Source organism: Macrobrachium rosenbergii, chromosome 21, assembly GCF_040412425.1.
Source record: "Macrobrachium rosenbergii isolate ZJJX-2024 chromosome 21, ASM4041242v1, whole genome shotgun sequence".
In the NCBI taxonomy this organism is placed as follows: Eukaryota; Metazoa; Arthropoda; class Malacostraca; order Decapoda; family Palaemonidae; genus Macrobrachium; species Macrobrachium rosenbergii.
The window spans coordinates 61,717,969-61,737,164 of NC_089761.1; the positions used below are offsets into that span (position 1 = coordinate 61,717,969).

Below are 19,196 nucleotides of genomic sequence, written 5' to 3' on the forward strand. Positions count from 1 at the left end.
TATGTGCATGCTTGTATGAAGGCCTGCATACATAATTATTCCTGTTTGTCTTTTATTTACAGGCAGTTGAGGAAAACTTATTCATAGACAAGAGCTGTTTGGTTACGCTTCAAAAGCCTGTGGAAATTTGTGACAACCTTTCAAGTTATAAAGCTGACCAAACGGAGGTAAGTATTAAGGCAAGGGACAGGTTATTTCACCGTTGCTCAATGCCCTAGGATCAAATATAGTACACATGTATGATAGGCGCCCAAGACCTCTCTACACCCACATAGGGTGTTAAAATATTAGTTTAAACATATAATTCTCAGTTTTGTCTCTTTTATTATGTTTGATTTTAAATTTACCACCTGGCAGCAGCGAACCTCATATGGCGAGACTGGCGAGTCAGACAATAAGACTTTATACTTAGTTGGACATTAAAACGCAGAAAAAAGAAGCGTTTTTTTATTACTTCAACTCACGAAGGAAGAAAGAATATTAAAGGAATTGACGAAAGTCAGTCGAATTAACGAAGACTATCATACATAACCAAAACAAACTTTAACATAGGGGAGCCAGGAAGCGGCTGCTAGTGACTCCCCAGGGAGACCTGTCCCCGAACCCGACTCCCACCTTAATCCTAGCTCTGAGCTGATTTGGTCATGAAAACAGTGAAAATCTATCAGTCTGCGAATAGGGACCTGAACTCCCAACCACTTACATTTTTACAGCTTATTTTTTGTTTTTCATAATTGTTAATTAGATTTGTTTTTTCGTTTCATTTGTTGTTGCCTTCATTCTCCATTCTGTTGTGATTACTTTTTTCCTATCCTACATTTTATAGGTCATGTCCTGCCCCAACACTTGAGTTGTTGATCAGGATCTGCATTTTATTTTTGTATCAAAAGGCTGTTACCTTTGCTGACAAAAACCGAGGACTAAAGAATTTTGTTTTTTAGGGTTTTAGAACTATTTTATATCATAGGACTCAAGTTTTCGAGTTTAGAACAGCCGCTAGTAACGTATTCCACAAACATGTTGGGTTTGTGTGAATTTTTGCAAACTCCAAGTTCCAAGGCCTACTGATCTTAAGAAGAAAATGTGTAGCTTAACTGTCCAGTTGATGGAGGTCTTCAGTTTTGACCGAAAAGGGATTTTAAGAGGGGGGATTTCTTAACCTGAGTAGAATTTGGATTTATGCAGTGGCCATAACAAAGGAAGCCTAGGTAATCAGCAAGAGGATTATTTGTGTGATGATATCGATAGATAGTACAGTAGTTGTGGTTTTCTAGTGAGCTTTGAGATGACTGTCACTAAGGTCAGGTTCTATGAAATCTGTTATTCCCCTCATCTTCCATTAAATATGCCTTTCACATGAAGTTCCGGATATAGGGTATTCATGCACACAGGCTCGCCAACTACCTGAGCTAGAAATTCGGGAGATCACGCGCGCGCGCGCAAACACACACACACACCACAAAATGCGTTTTCATTTATGCATACCAACTTCCTTAGTGCTGCTGCTGTTTCTCTTGTTTGTTTGTTAGTTTCCAGCTATGGTACTTTGACTTAAATCACGTGATCACCCATTGATTAATTCAGGTGGGACTAATATATATATATATATATATATATATATATATATATATATATATATATATATATATATATATATATATATATACACATATACATTATATTTTCATGATGTTGCCTTGTAATATGTATATCCTCCTATAATTTTGACATATTTACTTTTTTCATGTGTTATGTTTAATGATAATGGTTGTTGAAGTGTCATATTTAGTTTGGCATCAGATCTCAAAATAACTAATGATTAAGTAACTTGATAGCGTAATTTACAATTGTTAATACAATTTTAATAGTAACGTAATTTGGAACGAATATCTTTCTTGATAAAAGCGTAGTATGTGAACACGTGTGTGTGTCCACCAGGGCTTGTTTCATTTCAATTGTCATCAGTTGAAATAAGAGCGAGCGCTTTGTTTTGGGTTAGTGATGACAGGTTTTGAAAACAAATGCGATTCGTCCCGTACGGGCTCAAGACGAGTGATTTCATGTTGTTACATGCGTTGGTCAAGTCACGTACGCCACTTGGAGAGAAAGAATATGTGTCCTGGTCAATTACGTCATGTTTTGTAAGATGCGTTCAAAACGTTTTGCTGGGATGACGTAACTTTCTTCTAGAAGCTTCTCCATTGTATCTCGCACCCAAAATGCTTTAGTGACGTCACCTCCCTGCTTCTAGAACTTCCCTTTTGTATCTCGCACCCAAAATGCTTTAATGACATCATGTAATTGTTTCGTGTTTCTGGAATTCTAAAATTTGTTTCATTCTGATTTCTGAGACCAGTTGGCTTGGTTCCCTCTCTCTCCCTCGTTCTTAGAAAGAGATTATTTTAACGTAGTGTTTTGTGGTCACATATTAGCATTAACTTTTGACATCTGAATTTAGTAAAGTTATTTAGTTCGTAACGGCGCCTGGTAAAAAAGTGTGTATTGTGGTAACGCAGCTGCAGCAAGTGATTTACAGAGGTTTTCACAAATTTTGTGTAAGGTAACGTGAATTTTACTTATTGATACCATGGTATGATAAGTTAGGAAATTTTGAACAAGTGAAATCATTATTGATAAATCTTATGTGTATTTTTGTGTGTTTTTCTATTTACAATCTCTATATTTTCACATTTTTTATGTTGGTGATGTAACATTTATTTACATATCATTTTAAATATTTCTTGGTATAATTTAACATTGCATACTTGATTTCATTTATTAGGAGTTTTTCTTTTTAAGTCTTGAGTAATTCTTGATAGTTTAAATTTTGCTTAATTAATTTAAATTCCTGATAAAGTTTTTGTGAATTAATTTTGTTTCATAATTGAATTCAAGAATTAATTAAGTGTTGTGTTATTTTCAAGTAATGGTAAATTTTTCAGATCGTGAATTCTAATTAATTGTGAATTCTAATTATAAACTTCGAATTTGAAAATAAATTTTTGTATTTAACATTTTTAGAAATACAGTGTTTCATTTATTGACCATCAGTGAATAGGATTGATTGTGTGCATAAGGCAAAGTGATAAACATGTTTTGTTCTTTTAGTTTTGCTAAAGTGAATTAAGACCAGGGAAACCCGTTAGAGTTTTTTTATGGAGTGATGCCCTTCTACTCTAGAATATTTCTAGTTTAATTTTTGATACCTCACACATATTCTGATAGACTTAGTTTGATTTTTCAAGTGATTGATAAATAAGTTTTTTCTTAAGGGATCACTGTTACCTTTAGAGTATTCAGTCGTAATAATTAATGTTATGAGAGTTCAGGTATCTGGCTGAAGTGAGGTATATTTTTGAATCTTGAGATTAGTTGTGTAATAACCAGGTACTTGATACGCATCGTGACAATATATATATATATATATATATATATATATATATATATATATATATATATATATATATTATATATATATATATATATATATATATATATATATATATATATATATATATATATATATATATATATATATATATATATATATATAATATGGTAAGGCAACTTTTTGCTAACATACAAAACAGGAAGAAAGTAATGAAACATATATATATATATATATATATATATATATATATATATATATATATATATATATATATATATATATATATATATATATATATAATAGTAAGGCAACTTTTGCTAACATACAAAACAGGAAGAAAGTAATGAAACATATTTCTGAAATAAAGCTTTTATTTGAAATTCTTATATGATGAAAGCCATAGAAATCAATGTGAAAGGACTCCCATAAACATAAAGACCAAGAAATTATTGAAAAAAGGAATAGAAACTGAACTGTTCAAACACACATCCTGGTTGCCTGTAATTATACAGAAAATACATTATTTAGACTTATATTTAGTTTGACTTTTAGCTGCATGAAGAATTTTGGGATTTTTCCATACAAATTCCTTAACTTCTGCACACTCAAGTTGAAAATTGCTGAATGCCTGAAGTTCCGCTTTCACCAGTTCTACACTAAGCTTGCGCTCTTGTCTCCTTAGCTGCCCCATTACACTAAATACTCTTTCACAAGATGCATTTGAAACTGAGATGGATAATGCATATGCCATTACTTCTTTCTTAATGCCACCAATATTTTTGCCTTTTGCTTTCCTAAAATGTTCAACCCACCGCATGTCAACTCTCTCACTGTTAGTTACCAGGCTCTCTTGGACATCCCAGAAATAAACAAAATCATCATACAGCTGGTCAGTATTTATTTCTCCACTGAGCTTCTTTGAAAGTTTTTCTGCATCCTCCCACTGAACTGGATTTCTCAGAGATAAAACTTAGTCTTTGAATTCAGAACTACTGACATCATACCATTTATCCAAATACACTTTGCATCTTTCCAGGAATTTCTCTGCTTCTACCTCGAATTTCTGTCTCTTTCGCTATTTAAAAGTTTGAGAGAATCTGTTGCTGATTTCCCATAAAATTTATCCTTTATTCTATTCATAGTTTTTCCTTAATTCATTCATAACATCAAGCACTTCAATTGCATATACAATATATGTGTGTATATATATTGTCACGAAGTGATCAAGCACCTGATTATTACACAATAAGACCAAAAAGTTACCTCACTACGACCAGATACTTGAAACCTCATAACAAGTATATTAAGACTGAATACTCTAAAGGTACAGTGATCCCATAAAACTTACTTATCTCTTGAGAAAATCAATGTAACTTAATCAAGCTATTGGTGAGGTAGCAACTAACAAGCTATAAACAGACTAGTGGAAAATGGGCATCACTTCAATAAACACCATAACTGTTTCCCTGGTTCTATTTCACCTAGATAAGTCTCAGGTGAATAAACAGATATATCACTTACCTTGTACACATTCATTAATTTCTCTAATTACTGTTGGTCAAAATGAAATGCTGTGTTTTTAAAACTTTAAACAAACAGGTTTATTTCTAAGTTCAAAAGTTATATGCAGAGCTCACAATCTCAAAAAGATTTACTGTTATCTGACAACAGTTTAAGATTTAAGTATTTCTTAATCAAGTTTAATTCACAAAACTTTAATTTATTAAGAAAGCAGTTTGGTTAAGTAAGATTCTAGCCATTAACTATCACTCAAGTTTTAAACATATACCTGATTAATTAAACTCAACACGAATGTTCACCAAAATATTACTGACTGGAATCCCATAAATATTCTCTGAAATCTCCATAATAAGTATGCGCTAACAAAATGCTAAGTAATCACCAGCACAAAACTTTGTAAACCACTAATTATATAAAATTATAGTAATATGATAACACAGACATATAAGAATGAAATATGCAAAAATGGAAATATACCAACAGCAATTTTACTAAGACAAAAATATGTTGAAAGATTACATCAATCTTTTCAAAAGATTACCTTCACTTTTAAAAAGGTTAAACTCACGTCTTCCTAAGACTTTCTCAAAGACAACACTGCCAAGTCACAATGACATACACAATGATATATAATTAGCAGCAAGACACATTAGAATTCACTATAAGAGATATTATTCACCTCTTATCAAAATAATAAATCTCTTTTACCTAGAACATCACTTCAGCTCTTAACATAACAAAACCCAGTAAACATCACTTTACCTTTTTATAAGTGTTACACCATTACACACTTTCCACAATGCTTGCACAATATAAATACCTCAGATCACCTCTTACAAAATGAACACACTTCTTGGGTGAGTTTAACAAAACTTTTACAAACAGGAAAGCAGCCATTATAACAGTAATTGATAGAGAGAGAGAGAGAGAGAGAGAGAGAGAGAGAGAGAGAGGGGGGGACACCCTATTGCCAGCAGCCCCTGTTCCTAACTAAGTATTTTTGGATCAGTACTGCTCTTTTATCTCCAAGCCCTCCCAGAATGCATGATACATAAAGTATACATACATTATACATACAGGTATACATGTGCAGTATACATATACAGGGAATTCTAAGGCCTAGAAGGAAATATGCCAGAGCTCTTATCAATGATTGACATCATCCGCTGGACACTCAAACACTTGAACAAACAAAAGGAAGTGCTTTTGGACACAAAACTGGCTCACTGTCAGCATGTCAACTTCAACTCTCTCTCTGTTCCTCATTCCATTACTCAAGATCACAAAAAGAATAAGCACAGACACAGCTAATAACCATGGGTTAGGCACACATGATAAATGCATAATAGGCAATTTGCCGATTGGCTGTCAAACTCATCAGATAACACAAGAGGGCTCTGCCTTTCTCCAAACACGACTTCTGGACCCCAAGCAACTGAGTAAACACAGGAAATGGGCTAAGTGATATAGTTAAAAAAATATCTCCCTCTCTCTCTCTACAGCATGCTAAAATTGAGTCTATAACTCCCATTATACAATTTTATATACTGTACCACATATTAAACGAATGGAAAAAACACATCAAGACATTTAAGATTACATGATATACAATTTATCTGTAAGAAAAAGACATTTAAAATCACATCTCACAACAAATGACGAATCTTCAAGCAAAACATCAAAATTTTCATAGAGACACATATATTTGTAGAATGGTTTTATATGTTATAACATCTTATAATAATATATACTGTATATATATATATATATATATATATATATATATATATATATATATATATATATATATATATATGTGTGTGTGTGTGTGTGTGTTAAACTTTTCTTTGACCCATTGCTAAGAATTTCTTTAAAAAATGAAATTCCATTTTACTTAAAACAATATTTTTCTAAAATTCTAGGAGGCTTTTGAAGCCATTTCAGGAGACTATACGGGAATATGGGAGAATTCAGGAGGGTTGGCAAGCCTATGATGCACATGGTGTATATTTCAGATAATGTATAGGATCTTAATTGTTAACTATAGTATTGAAACACTGGTAAACTGCTTGCTTTATAGTTGAGCAAGATTTATGAGTTAAGTTTACGACATATACATATGTATATTATGTATTGTACAATTGCGTGAAAAATCTGCTTATTCCCATGGCATATCCTATATAGTTTTCTGTAGCAGTGCAACCAAACTGCTTGATCTGTACAATTCTAATATTTACCCTTTCATACTACATTCTCGATGACTTCCAACAGGTTCAGAGGCATTCTTCAAAGCTCGTAGGAGCCTCTACATTCATTGAAAATTCGGTGTCGTTTCTCTTGCTCTTTTATTTGGGCCTCTGTCTGACAGGTAGGTTGTTCACAGTTGAGGTAAGTGGCACTGAAATTCAAAAACTTTTGAGGAAATTTCAAGAAATTGTCTGATAAGTGTGTGTGCATGTGCTGGTGTGTATACTAGAGCGGATCGAACATGTATGCAAAAATTTCAAGAGAAATTTCAATAAACTTATATTCTATCTTTTGTCTTTTTCACTTTTCAGGATTCTACAGAAATTCAAGTAACAATTTTTGTTGTTTTACATTAAAATTGCTTTCCAGTCCAAATAATTTTTTTCCTTCTGCAAACTTAAAAGACGTGCTGAATACAGATTTCTCTGACATTGATTAGAAAAAGTTAAGTATACCTTAGTTTAATTCCAGACCACTGAGCTGATTAACAGCTCTCCTAGGACTGGCCCGAAGGATTAGGTTTTATTTTACGTGGTTAAGAACCAAATTGGTTACCTAGCAACGGGACCTACAGCGTATTGTGGAATCCGAACCACATTACAACGAGAAATGAATTTCTATCACCAGAAATAAATTCCTCTAATTCTTCATTGGCTGGTTGGAGACTTGAACTTGGGCCAGCAAAGTGCTAGCTGAGAACGGTACCGACCCGTTCAACGAGGAACTGACATTGATTAGAGAACCGGTTTAAATTAGAGAACCGGTTTAAAAGTATAGGGAGTGAGCATAGACTGGAGTATCTTTAATGAACGAAAAATATCTGAAGGTGAAATACAAATGTGAATAGCACTCTATAAAATACTAATTCTAGAGCCTTTAAGATTGTTCATGCATAGTAATTACTGTGACTAAATAGGTTCTCAAATTTATTGCTGTAGAAAGCTCTTCTCTAACTTACCAAGTTAACCATATGGAGGCTGTAAGAAAATTTCCATCTTTACAAGAGCATGCTCATCCAGGTTGACAACCCTAACATGGTGCATGGTTAACAGTGTATTACACAATATAGATTACTGATGTCACGATGAAGATAGGGAGGTAGACTGGCAGAGTAGAAGGCAGGATCATTTAAAGTCTCTGTAGTTTGGTAAAGCTACTGGTAAAGAGGAATGAGACCTCGCTGCAATCTGGGTTACAGTGAATATAATGAGGAGTATTCACAAAACTGAGAAGTGGCGTTGAAGTATCTTATATACAAGGGAAAGGAGACATCCTGGTGTGTTTGAACCAGTGATCATCCAATAAAATCTACACAGTGAAGATTTGAGAACAATGTAATTGGGAACGATGGTAAAGCCTCAGAATAGAAAGAAATGACTTTGCTAGCCTTTTCTGTCGTCACTTTTTACCAGGCATTTTCCAGTATTTCAAATGTGTACACATTAGAATGCATAAAATTCTTTACTTCAACTACAGTAGATATCAGAACGATAATATTTAAAAATATGTTGTACAGCAATGCTTAATTGACAAGTAATAAAAATAATAACATATAATTATTAAACGAGAGGAAAACAAAGCAATGTTCTGCCATAGTGTTCTATCATTACAGTATAGTACTGTGTTCTGGACTTGGAGTTTCAATATGGCTGCCTGAGGTTGCATGCTTGCAGAGAAATCGCCACTCCATGTTATTGACTCTATAGCTTAGATGTGACATTCCGAATTCTTATAGCAGTATTGCTGAAACTCATGCATCAATTTGAAAGGTTAAGTATATCTTAGTTTAACCAGACCACTGAGCTGATTAACAGCTCTCCTAGGGCTGGCCCGAAGGATTAGATTTAGCAACGGGACCTACAGCTTATTGTGGAATCCGAACTACATTATGACGAGAAATGAATTTCTATCACCAGAAATAAATTTCTCTAATTCTTCATTGGCCGGATCAAGGCCCTTAAAATTAAGGCTGTGTACACCTCGCTGACAATAATAACCATAGAGGTTAGCTCTATCAGCAACTTTGCCTCATGGAGGTCTCCCAGTACCGTTGTAAATTTTATGCACAAAACAAAAATCCTTAGGTTTAGTGTTGGCTAAGTTATTCTAGCCTCGCAGAGGCAAGGGGATTTTCCTTACTAAGTCCTCTTCTTTTTACTAAATGAGGACTGTTTGTGCTCAGCTTGGTCAGCTGTGCTGTTAGTTTTCATGCTATGTAGAGACAGCAAGTGTTATTATCTCCCTTATTGGTACAATCGAAGATCTTACCAGAAAGGGACCAGTCTGTTTCATGACCAAAAACTCCACAGAACTTCCGAACTCCTAGACTCTTCAATCCAGCAGTTTACCAGCACCAAAGTCCTGACGGCCAACTTCTGAAGAGCAGAATAAATAGCTACTCGTGCTAGCATAAAATGACGGGTATTTTTGGTAAAACAAATTTTAAAAAAATAAAATCGATCTGATTTTTTAGTACAATCCATCACTATTTGAATAAAAAAATGCCCTATCTCAGACCCCTCATCTCTTGTAATAAGATCAGACGACATTCTGAATGAAAGTTTTCCTCCAGCAAAGACTTCAGTCCTGAATGTACAGATGGCCATGATGGATTCCTCGTCTTCGTCTTCACCATGTCTTGAAAACCTTACACATATAGGCTATCTTCAAGTGATGGGTTTATAAAAAAAATTATTTTGTTTTTATAAAATGTAACATTATCATGCCTGAGCTATTATAAGACTGCCAGGCCAATTGCAAGAAGTGTTCTTGAAGCAACTCTGTTGAGAAGGAAAAGGAAACAAAGCCTTAGTTCAGATATAAGAGCAAAATCCCAAAAAGTATTTGATGCCAATGAACTTAGATATAAAAGAGGAAAAGAAATGAAGACACTGAACCAAAACTCCTACTTTTCTAAATGAAGTCTTAAAAACTGAGTTATTTTGATCTCCTCAAGACAAATGTAGAGAATTTAAATGGCTAAGTGTTGAGAGGTGAGAAAGTTAAATTATATCAAATCATAGACATTGTAAAAACTGTGAAGGAGATTCAGAAGAAAATTAACTAGAAGTTAGTCCCTGAGAAACAATGTGAAAATTAATTCTCAGATGAAATTAGTTATAATTAGTAGACGAAGATAGCAGGTAACTAGAGGCTTAATTCCTTTTTGATATATGTTCCTGATTAAGGTAAGGAGATAATCATTTCAAATCAAAGAAAGGAGTCGAAATTGCATCAGCACACCTTATTTTTGATTTGGCGAACTTCTTTCACTCGCCCATTTCTACTCGGGTAGAAAGCGCGTTCAAGGGCAGCTGGTCAGAAATTCTGAAACTGGCGAATTTGTTGTTGTTACTTGACCTCTTAAATTCTTTTACAAAACATGACTTTTTTTTCATTTTCAAAGAATTCGCCAATATTACTAAGTTCACTCATCCTTCGCCTCATTTCGTTCCAGTGTTAAGGAAACTTCCTCACTAATTGTTTCATATATCTAATTTATCCAAAACTGGAAAATGAAGCAATGAATTTCATATTTCAGTTTCATTGGAACAAGACTAAATAGGTCTGATATACAGTTCAAATGAATCATAAACTGTTCTCAGTGATTTCTTTCTTATATTTTTTGTGAAGGTATGGGCGTAAAGGATTCCTCATATGGTCTTTGCTGATGGAAGCCTTGAAGTACGGGACACTGCTGCTGTCTTCAGTGTTCATGTATCTCCCAGCAGAGCTTGCCCTCGTAAGTATGATACATGAAGCAAGTTGAATTTCATAACATCGATTTGACATTTCCATGTTTGACAGAACTTGTCTGTATTTAGTGTCTGTCTTCGTCTTATATGAGCAATCATTACAAAAGCGTGTCTTTTTGTGTTTTAAAAAATAATAATTAAAAATTATGTTTATCAATAAAAAATTATGCCATTCGTTAAATGCTACTAGTGCCATTCTCCTGGTTGGTATAAGTTACATTTGTAATTCACTGATTTATTTATTGGCCTTTTCAAAACTAATTTGAATTAAAGAACGTTGCCTTTCTTGTCCAATGGGGACTAATTAGTTTACATTTAGTTACCTGCAAAGGAAGTTCTGCCTTATTAATGACTGGAACGGATAAGGTTCTTCAAATTACCGGTAATTAATACATCAGAGGTTTTCGAAGCAGATTTAGCCAGTTTGCTACAGAAGCAAACTTCTCAAGGGACAGTTTATACTTTCAGAAGTGTCTGACAAAGCATCATTTTTTTTCAAATTATTTCTTAATTCTTATATGAATATTGTAGTTGCTATTATTCACGAAAGGGTCAACCTTGCAGGTGTTTTCAGCCTTGAAGAGAGAGAGGGGAGAATTATCAGCGAGGATTTCTGATGTTTTTCCCATGCCTTCCTTAAATCAGTGTATTTTGCTGGAAAAAATCTAAATCTTAATTAATTTATATGAATCATCTCTTCCAAAAGTAAGATGTGAAGGAAACTTCTCAGATGTGAAAAAACTCGTTATCCGAATATGGCCTGTTTAAATGGAAAAGGTATTTGACAAAGTATTTCCTTGTTTCTGCGTTTTGACGTGTTTATGTTAGTATATTTGTAGGACGTCCGAGATAAATGGATATTAATACGCTGACTTTTAGCCTGGAAAATGTTTGAAGCGGAAGGCCGATCTGTTTTTATCTTCTTTCTATCCCAGTTGAAGAGTAGCCTATGAGGTTCTTATTCTGCTTCCTGGTGACTGGATTGAATTTACAGCATGCCAAAAATGGTTCTGTTTGTGTTAACCTTTAGACAACTAACATGCCATCAATTATGAAAAAATAAAAGACCTCACTCATGCGTGACTGGTCATTTATGTACACACTGCCAGTTTGATAGCGACAGATATGTCCCCGTTACATCGCAAACAATGGGGCAGTTGCAACCTTTTGACATTGGTGATAATGATAAATCCGTTCAAAAATGTGGTTATTAAACACTTTAGTTATCAGCTTAATAAAATGGTAATGCATAATTTTGCCGTGTCAGGGGGATACAGTTCACAGATAAGCAGCTCAATTTCGTCATGCAAACCACAACCTTCTAAAAGTCTGTTTTTTCGTTGATGCCTCACTTTTCTTCAGCGTTAGTAAGTTGGCAATCCTTTTCATATCCGCAGGTGGGACCATTCTTTGCGTCGTTGGGTATGGGCATGGGTGGTCTCCAAATGTTAATCTACATTAGCGTGTGTGACGTCACTACTTCTGATAATCGAACCTTCAGAATAGGCATCGTCAAGATAATCATGCATATAGGATTGCCTCTAGGGGTGCTGTATGGAGGAATGGTAGGTCATACAAGTTCTTGGTAAAATTAAATATAAAATTTACCGTTTTTCAAAATCATAACACTTCTTGAATCACTGTGGAAGCAGTTAAGCATGTCCAGTTCTATCGATTTCAGTCTTTTCGTCAGTCAGCTTTATAGTTGTACATGTGTATTTCAGCATAAACATTTACACAATAAACCCTCGCTGATCTAATTCTGCTGCGTGAAGTCCAAGGTCAGTTTGCTAGCAGTCAGTCTTCTTGGTCTAAAAGAAGGCATACGTGGAGGTTGGAGACCAACCAGTCCACCTTGGACAACATTAAGGTTGAAGCTCATATGACATTTCCCTCCTGTATCCTTGTGTAATACGATTATGGGTATTCAACCTCCTTGTCTTTCATCATTTTCATGTCAGAATTCAGATGAAACAAATTTTACGTGCCTTAAATTGCTAGATGCTTTCCTAAAAAGTGACACTTGTACTTTTGAATACCAACAATGCTTGAAATGTTTTCGGTAACTTTTATGGCAGAAAATTCTAACAAAAGTCACTTTCCCTAGTGACAATAACGGCCGTGGATTTGAAGTTAGCCACAAGTTCAAATGACAAAATGCTTGCTTCATAACAATTCAGTAAAGGTATTTAAACTGACTGATGTATTTGCTTGTAATGTTGAATTCAGATCCCTGACTATACTATCCACTATGTAGTACTTGAAAACAGCCAGTTCCATCGGTCTTCTCTTTTCTTTTGCGAAGCTCATTACCACATAGTTGTTCCGACACGATATACAAACCGTCGGTCCTTTACATTAGGAATTACTTTCAGCGTAGGCTGGAAACGGCCGTTAAACTCTCGCATGGTGGTTAGGCAGTAACTGCCACCAGGTAGGCGGGATTCCCGCCTGCCCGGATGTAAAGGCTCCATGTTGCCACTTTAGATATTTTATATCTAAACCTAGATAGTTGTGCTTAACTTTAGATGTAAAAATTCAGTTTAGATATATATATATATATATAGATATAAATCTACTAGTTACTTTGAGAATTTAGATGTTTTCTAGATAATGGAAAGAAAATCTCTTAAATTATTTACTTATACTGGTTGAAAACTGAAGCCAAAGTTTTGAATTTCTAACATTGTTTACTTTGTAATAGTTTCCGTTTCATCAGTTTGAACCGTTTGATTTTCGTATATATGAAAGTTGGACCGACACAGAGGCGCCAGGCGGTGCCTCACCAGTAGTCACCAGTCACCACAGTCACCGGGCTAACTGATTCGGCGGGTCAGAAATTTTAAGTTAGTTTTAAACTTTCAGTGTTGTAGTGTGGTAGCACTTGTATAAACCCGTGATTCCCGTGAATTCAGTTTAATTCTTCAAATGCCAAAGCATAAGCCTTATGAACAAAAATAAAAAAGAGTGGTTACGTGAGGATGCATTTAGAAAATGATTGGTGGCAGTTCCTAATGATGAAAACAAAGCTTTTTGTAAGTACTGTTACTGCAAGCTTAAAGCAAAATATCAAGATTTGAAGTTACACACGACTACTAGAAAGCATCAGAATGCTGTGCCTTTTGAAAGTGTGCCAATAAGTGATATATTCAAGCTAAAGAAATCAGATGAAGCTTCGAACCTAGAAGGCTTCATTGCCATGTTTTTCAGTTGCCATTGCTTAATTTCTAATTGTGACCATATGATTGATTTACTAAAAAAACAATATTCCTGATTGTAAGGTTGTGAGCGATGTACAAATGCATCGCGCGAAGTGTTCAAACATAATAAAAAATGTATTATGCACACATTTTGAAGAAGAATTAATGAAAGACAATGGTATTGGTAATAGTAATTATAGTTTATTACTGGACGAGTCAAATGATATTTTTTGTCACAAAAGTTCCTGGAGTGTCTATCATTAATTATAGCAAAAACTCAAATATAGTACAGTAAAAATACAGTTAGACCCACCACTAATTGCAAGAAAAATGAAACCACTGTTATTTTGCTGCTTTATTTACACCAAATAACATATTAAAATCCAAAAAATCTCTCAGTGGAACATGGTTTTTTTAATGATCCTCAATTTCGCATAATTAGGAACCTAACGAAATTAGGGACGATAGATAAACACCCTGAAAAACCATTATGTCATCCAAGATGTTAAAGTTAATTATTAAAGCTGACAGTTTATTGATTTTTATTCTCACTAATTGTCAGTTATCTCTGTTTACCAGAATCCTGGGGGTCAAACTAGGGGGTAATTCAGTCAAGGTTGCCTTTTCTAGGATGAGCATTGTTGCAAACAGCACAATTCACTAGGTTATTATCAGTAAGAAACGTCAGTATTTTCTTTTTCCGTCTTATCAGACATGTTTTCACATACACCCCTGCATTCCCCACAAGCTGGATTACAAGGTACTCTAAGTTGCCGACACCCACAATGGTTCGTTTGACAGCCAGATTTGCAATTGCATCTGACTAATATCTGCAATTCTTTTGGCGCATAGTCCAAATCAGCTGCTACTGGAACTAGTGCCCCTCCTTTTACCTTCTAACCCCATTCCTGAGGATTTAGTGCAACACCCTGCCAAGTCTGTACCTGATGAAACACCCTTAGTGAATGATACTTGGCTGCAGCCTGCGTTGACGAGAGTGATTTTGGATGAATAACTTGTTCCCTGGTTGCCAAGAGTTCAATAATTTTCTATGTCGAAGTTTGTTCAGGTTTCATCTGCCATTCCCTTCTTGTATATGGACATTAGTGCCTTTTCTCCAGCTTCAATTATGTCTTTTGGGAAGCTCCTGCTTTGTTGAATGCCGCAGCTGCCTTAACAAAAGACTTGTCCTTCACCAGTGAAAGGCCCAGAGCTTTTCCATGTCTGAACAATCTTGAGGTCATGTCACATCCAAGAATTGCATGGATAAACAAGATATTAATGCAAACCTTGTCACCTAGGACCTCTTGCACCCTTTGAATGTCAAGGTAACGGGCAAGAGAGCCAGGCTTGGGTGGTGGCATGAAATATATCTTCCTATGTTTCTTTGTTGTATAATGGATTAACAACACTAATAGGTCCGTGTTACTGCTAACTAATATGGTCTCACTCTTCCTTGCCACGTCCAGTGCAGTCTTGACAATCAAAATATCGGCACCTCCTTTTGCATGTAGAACTTCAAAGCCTGCTATTTCTAGGTGTTTCCCAAGAAGGTGAATATAGCGTTGCTTATTTTCTTTGTTTGCCAAGAATTCATCCTTTTTCATTTGAAGAGGCATGTTTTCATTGAACTGAATGCTCAGGGCTGACTTGGAAGCTGTGCATCGGGCTTGCGTGCCATCCTTTGGAGTTGGACCACTCTGGTAACCATCGAACACTATGACTGGTTTACCATACTTTCTGACATGAGAAACCAAGCTTTGGCGGATAGCATTGTATGTCCTGCCGACATCCCATGGGATTTATGCAGGAGAGCACCCCATCAATGACATACGTGGATTTCTAGTTTCAGTGTGTTTCAGCTCATCTTCAGACACACTCTTAACCTTATCCCAGATGGCATTAGCAAGACCGGGCTTATCTGCTTTCAGGAGGACATTTCTTTTTTCAAATAGAGCTGGAGGATATCCATAGAGTTCATATCAAAATGTTTCCTGGAGACTTTCTTTCTGTGTGCTAACCATGACAAGTCTTTGGAAGAGGAGAAGAGGATCAATGCTTACTTCCTCACCATCAATTGATATCTTTGATTTTGAATCCATTATTATAGCCTGGTCCTTTTTCTTAAATGTATAGTTCAAAACCTGTTTCCCACCATCCCCTCCAAGATTTTTGCACCCAATTTTCTCTGCTTTCTCAGCATTCACATTCTCTGTTGCTAATACACCATTTACTATGTTTCGGAGATTTTCATCATTTCAAAGGAGACTTGTCCTGAATGAATAAGACAAGCTTATTCACATCATCTGCATCTCTTCTGATGTGCCACTGATAAGCCTTTGTGTTGTTCACTAGTACTGTACTCAAGTGATGTCAGATTCTGCATCACCTCATCCACTTCAGTGCAAACAGGACTGGCCAAGGCCCAAACAATTCTTTGAGTTTCTGTAATTTTAGGTACTTTTAATCATTCTCATCTTAACGATTGGCTTAAAAAACATAAGATTTCACAGTATGTTTGAAAAAGGGGGGAAATTATATAATTCATAGCACATATGATGCTGATAACACCCGGTACCATATAATCAACCTCAAGTTTCACCATGTTCCACTACCTTGATTTCTTGGGATTTTTAATCGGAGATTGAGTACATCCAAGGGGAGATTCGGTTGAACACCTCTTCTGGGAGCGCCGTCATGCTGATGTTGGATTTGATAGCATCGTCTGAGATGCACACCACGAAGTCTGGCGTCTGCGAGCAGGAACCATGATGCCGTGTTCTGCCGCGAAAATGGGGAAAGTTTGACCACGTCTGGCTTTGTTGGCAAGAGAGGCTTACAGACAATGCTCGTGGGTTCGCATTGAGGTTCAGCTTCCGACACCTTTACTACTCACACACCAAAACGCGGGAAAATCGCGTATTGAGTCCGTTAATGGTGCTGATTGTTCGAGTGGTTGAACGAAGTGCCAAAACATGCCCTTTTTGGGTACGCCGTATTTAGTCCATTAATGGCATGGTTTCTGCCAGGGAGGGAGCTATCAGAGGCCTAAACTTTTTGCTGTAGTTAGTCTGCTAAAGGCTCTCTGATGGTAGGCTGCGGCCGTATTTAGTCCGTTAATGGCTGGGCCCAAACATCGCTACCTGTCCCTTTTCCAAGGTCACCAGTGTGAGGTTCAAGAAATGTCAGAAGTGAAAGACTGATCCTTTATTATTCTCGACAGGTGTTTATAATACAGAAAGCAGGTGGAAAGGTAGCAGGCGACCTGAGGCCCCCCACTGCGTCCATATGAAAGTCGTGTTTGTTAACAGGCATAAAAAGACATATAATGCATTACAGAACATGTAAAAGGCAAGTATATATATCAGCGGACAGGCCGTACAATGATGCATACAGTGAGACATACAGAATCTGAAATATCAACAAGTAACATATATGACGTGATTAATGTACGCATGAAGACAGAAACACAGAGGAGAGGCATTTGACGCCCTTACAGCAGGTGAAGATGATGACTTAGATCTTCACTTCTGAATAAATAAGGTAAATATGATACATAGGTGTATTTATGCAAAAAAATCTCCTAATTGGATATATTTCAGATTGTCATTTATAGATTCTAGATATTTCTAGATATTTTTTGTATAATGCTGGATAGTTTGCATATGAAAAAGTGGCAACACTGCATGTATTGTAAACATCCCAATTTGCTTCGGCCGCCATCGTTACTTACGTGGTTTCGGATCTCTTTGCCAGACTGTTGTTAAGCTCTTTTGTTATCCCAGTGGGATCTTAATGTATTTTTGTGTATATACTACGTGTGTTTGATATTTATTAATACAATCCCACGATTTGTGATAACCTTGCATAAGCCGTCGTTCCCCTGCGTCTGTGTCTCGGTTTTGACGGCCAAGGGCATATTTAGAGGGGCGTTCCCCTGTACATTTGGAGATATATGTTGGGACCTAATACCTTCGCTCCCCTTCATTGATCGGGACATAAGAGTTCGCTTCCCTTCTTGGGCTCCTGCCCTCCGTGTACAAGGGCATGACTACTTCCTTCCTACTTGTGCTGAGTGTTGTTTTTGCCTGCACTATAGAGAGTTGCTGTTGCGGGGGGGGGGCGTTGCGGGCATCGCCGGTAAGTTCCGCTTCCACGGCGCCCTTGGTGGCCTCCCCTCCGTCCTTCTCTCTCCCTGTAAGTTCTTCCATTTCTTTCCTTCGGTAGAGATCTCTCTCCTTTGCCTTCTTCGCTCGCTTGTTGGGCAAAGATGGCGAGGAGGGGCCAGTCGGGTGACCTCTTCTAAGGGGCCTCCTCTCGCTGTGTAGGGCAGTTCCCCTCTTAGCGAGAGGAATCTCCCTCTACTAATCATCTTTGCTTTTTCTTTCAGGTTGACAGTGAGCATCGCAGACACAGCGGTAGTTGATTGGGTATCACAGGATATCTTGCATGAAGGAGTCCGACCACAGTACCTGGTTGGAATGACAGTTCCACGTCGGGATCGTTCTGACTGTTCCCGCTGATGTAGATCGATCGCTGTCATTGCTGGCCTTCATGTATGCCGTGGCACTGCCTCTGGCATATCTGTGGTCCATCTGCTCCTGCTGTTTCATGTGTTATGCTCCTGTTAACTCGATGACAGTCTCTGGGCGGCTCTTCCTGGTCTCCTGCTGCAGCTGACCTGATCGTACCTGTCGCTGCTGTTGACTTTCATGTGACGTTCCTGGCCGTTGCTGTAGCTCCTGCCTTCTGAACCGCTTCTATAGCTCCTGCATCGGCTGTCCTGATCGTGCCTGTTGCTTCTCCTGATGGTCATGCCCCGGGGCCGCTTCCGTTGTGTTCCTGCCTAGCTGCCCTGGAGGTTATGATGTCTGCCATCCTGTAGAAGTTGTTGGAGTGAAGGTGAAGGAAGTCGCCCTGTGGAAGCGAAGTTCCTGGCCGTTGCAGTAGCTCCTGCCTTCCAAACCACTGCCGTAGCTCCTGCATCAGCTGTCCTGATCATGCCTGCTGCTTCTCCTGATGGTGATGTCCTGGGCCGCTTCTGTTGTGTTCCTGTCTAGCTGCCCTGGAGGTTACAATGTT

At 36.8% G+C, this 19,196-nt stretch overlaps 1 protein-coding gene across 1 annotated transcript in view; it reads left to right on the plus strand.

Moving 5' to 3' along the window:
- Positions 1–19,196, plus strand: part of LOC136850244 (proton-coupled folate transporter-like) — a 344,294-nt gene that overhangs the window by 39,638 nt on the left and 285,460 nt on the right. The window contains exons 2-5 of the mRNA XM_067123914.1: positions 63–167; positions 7,184–7,280; positions 10,793–10,901; positions 12,312–12,479. Of these exons, the coding sequence (XP_066980015.1) occupies positions 10,830–10,901; positions 12,312–12,479 (240 nt within the window). The 5' untranslated portion in view covers positions 63–167; positions 7,184–7,280; positions 10,793–10,829. The remainder of the gene's footprint in view (positions 1–62; positions 168–7,183; positions 7,281–10,792; positions 10,902–12,311; positions 12,480–19,196) is intronic.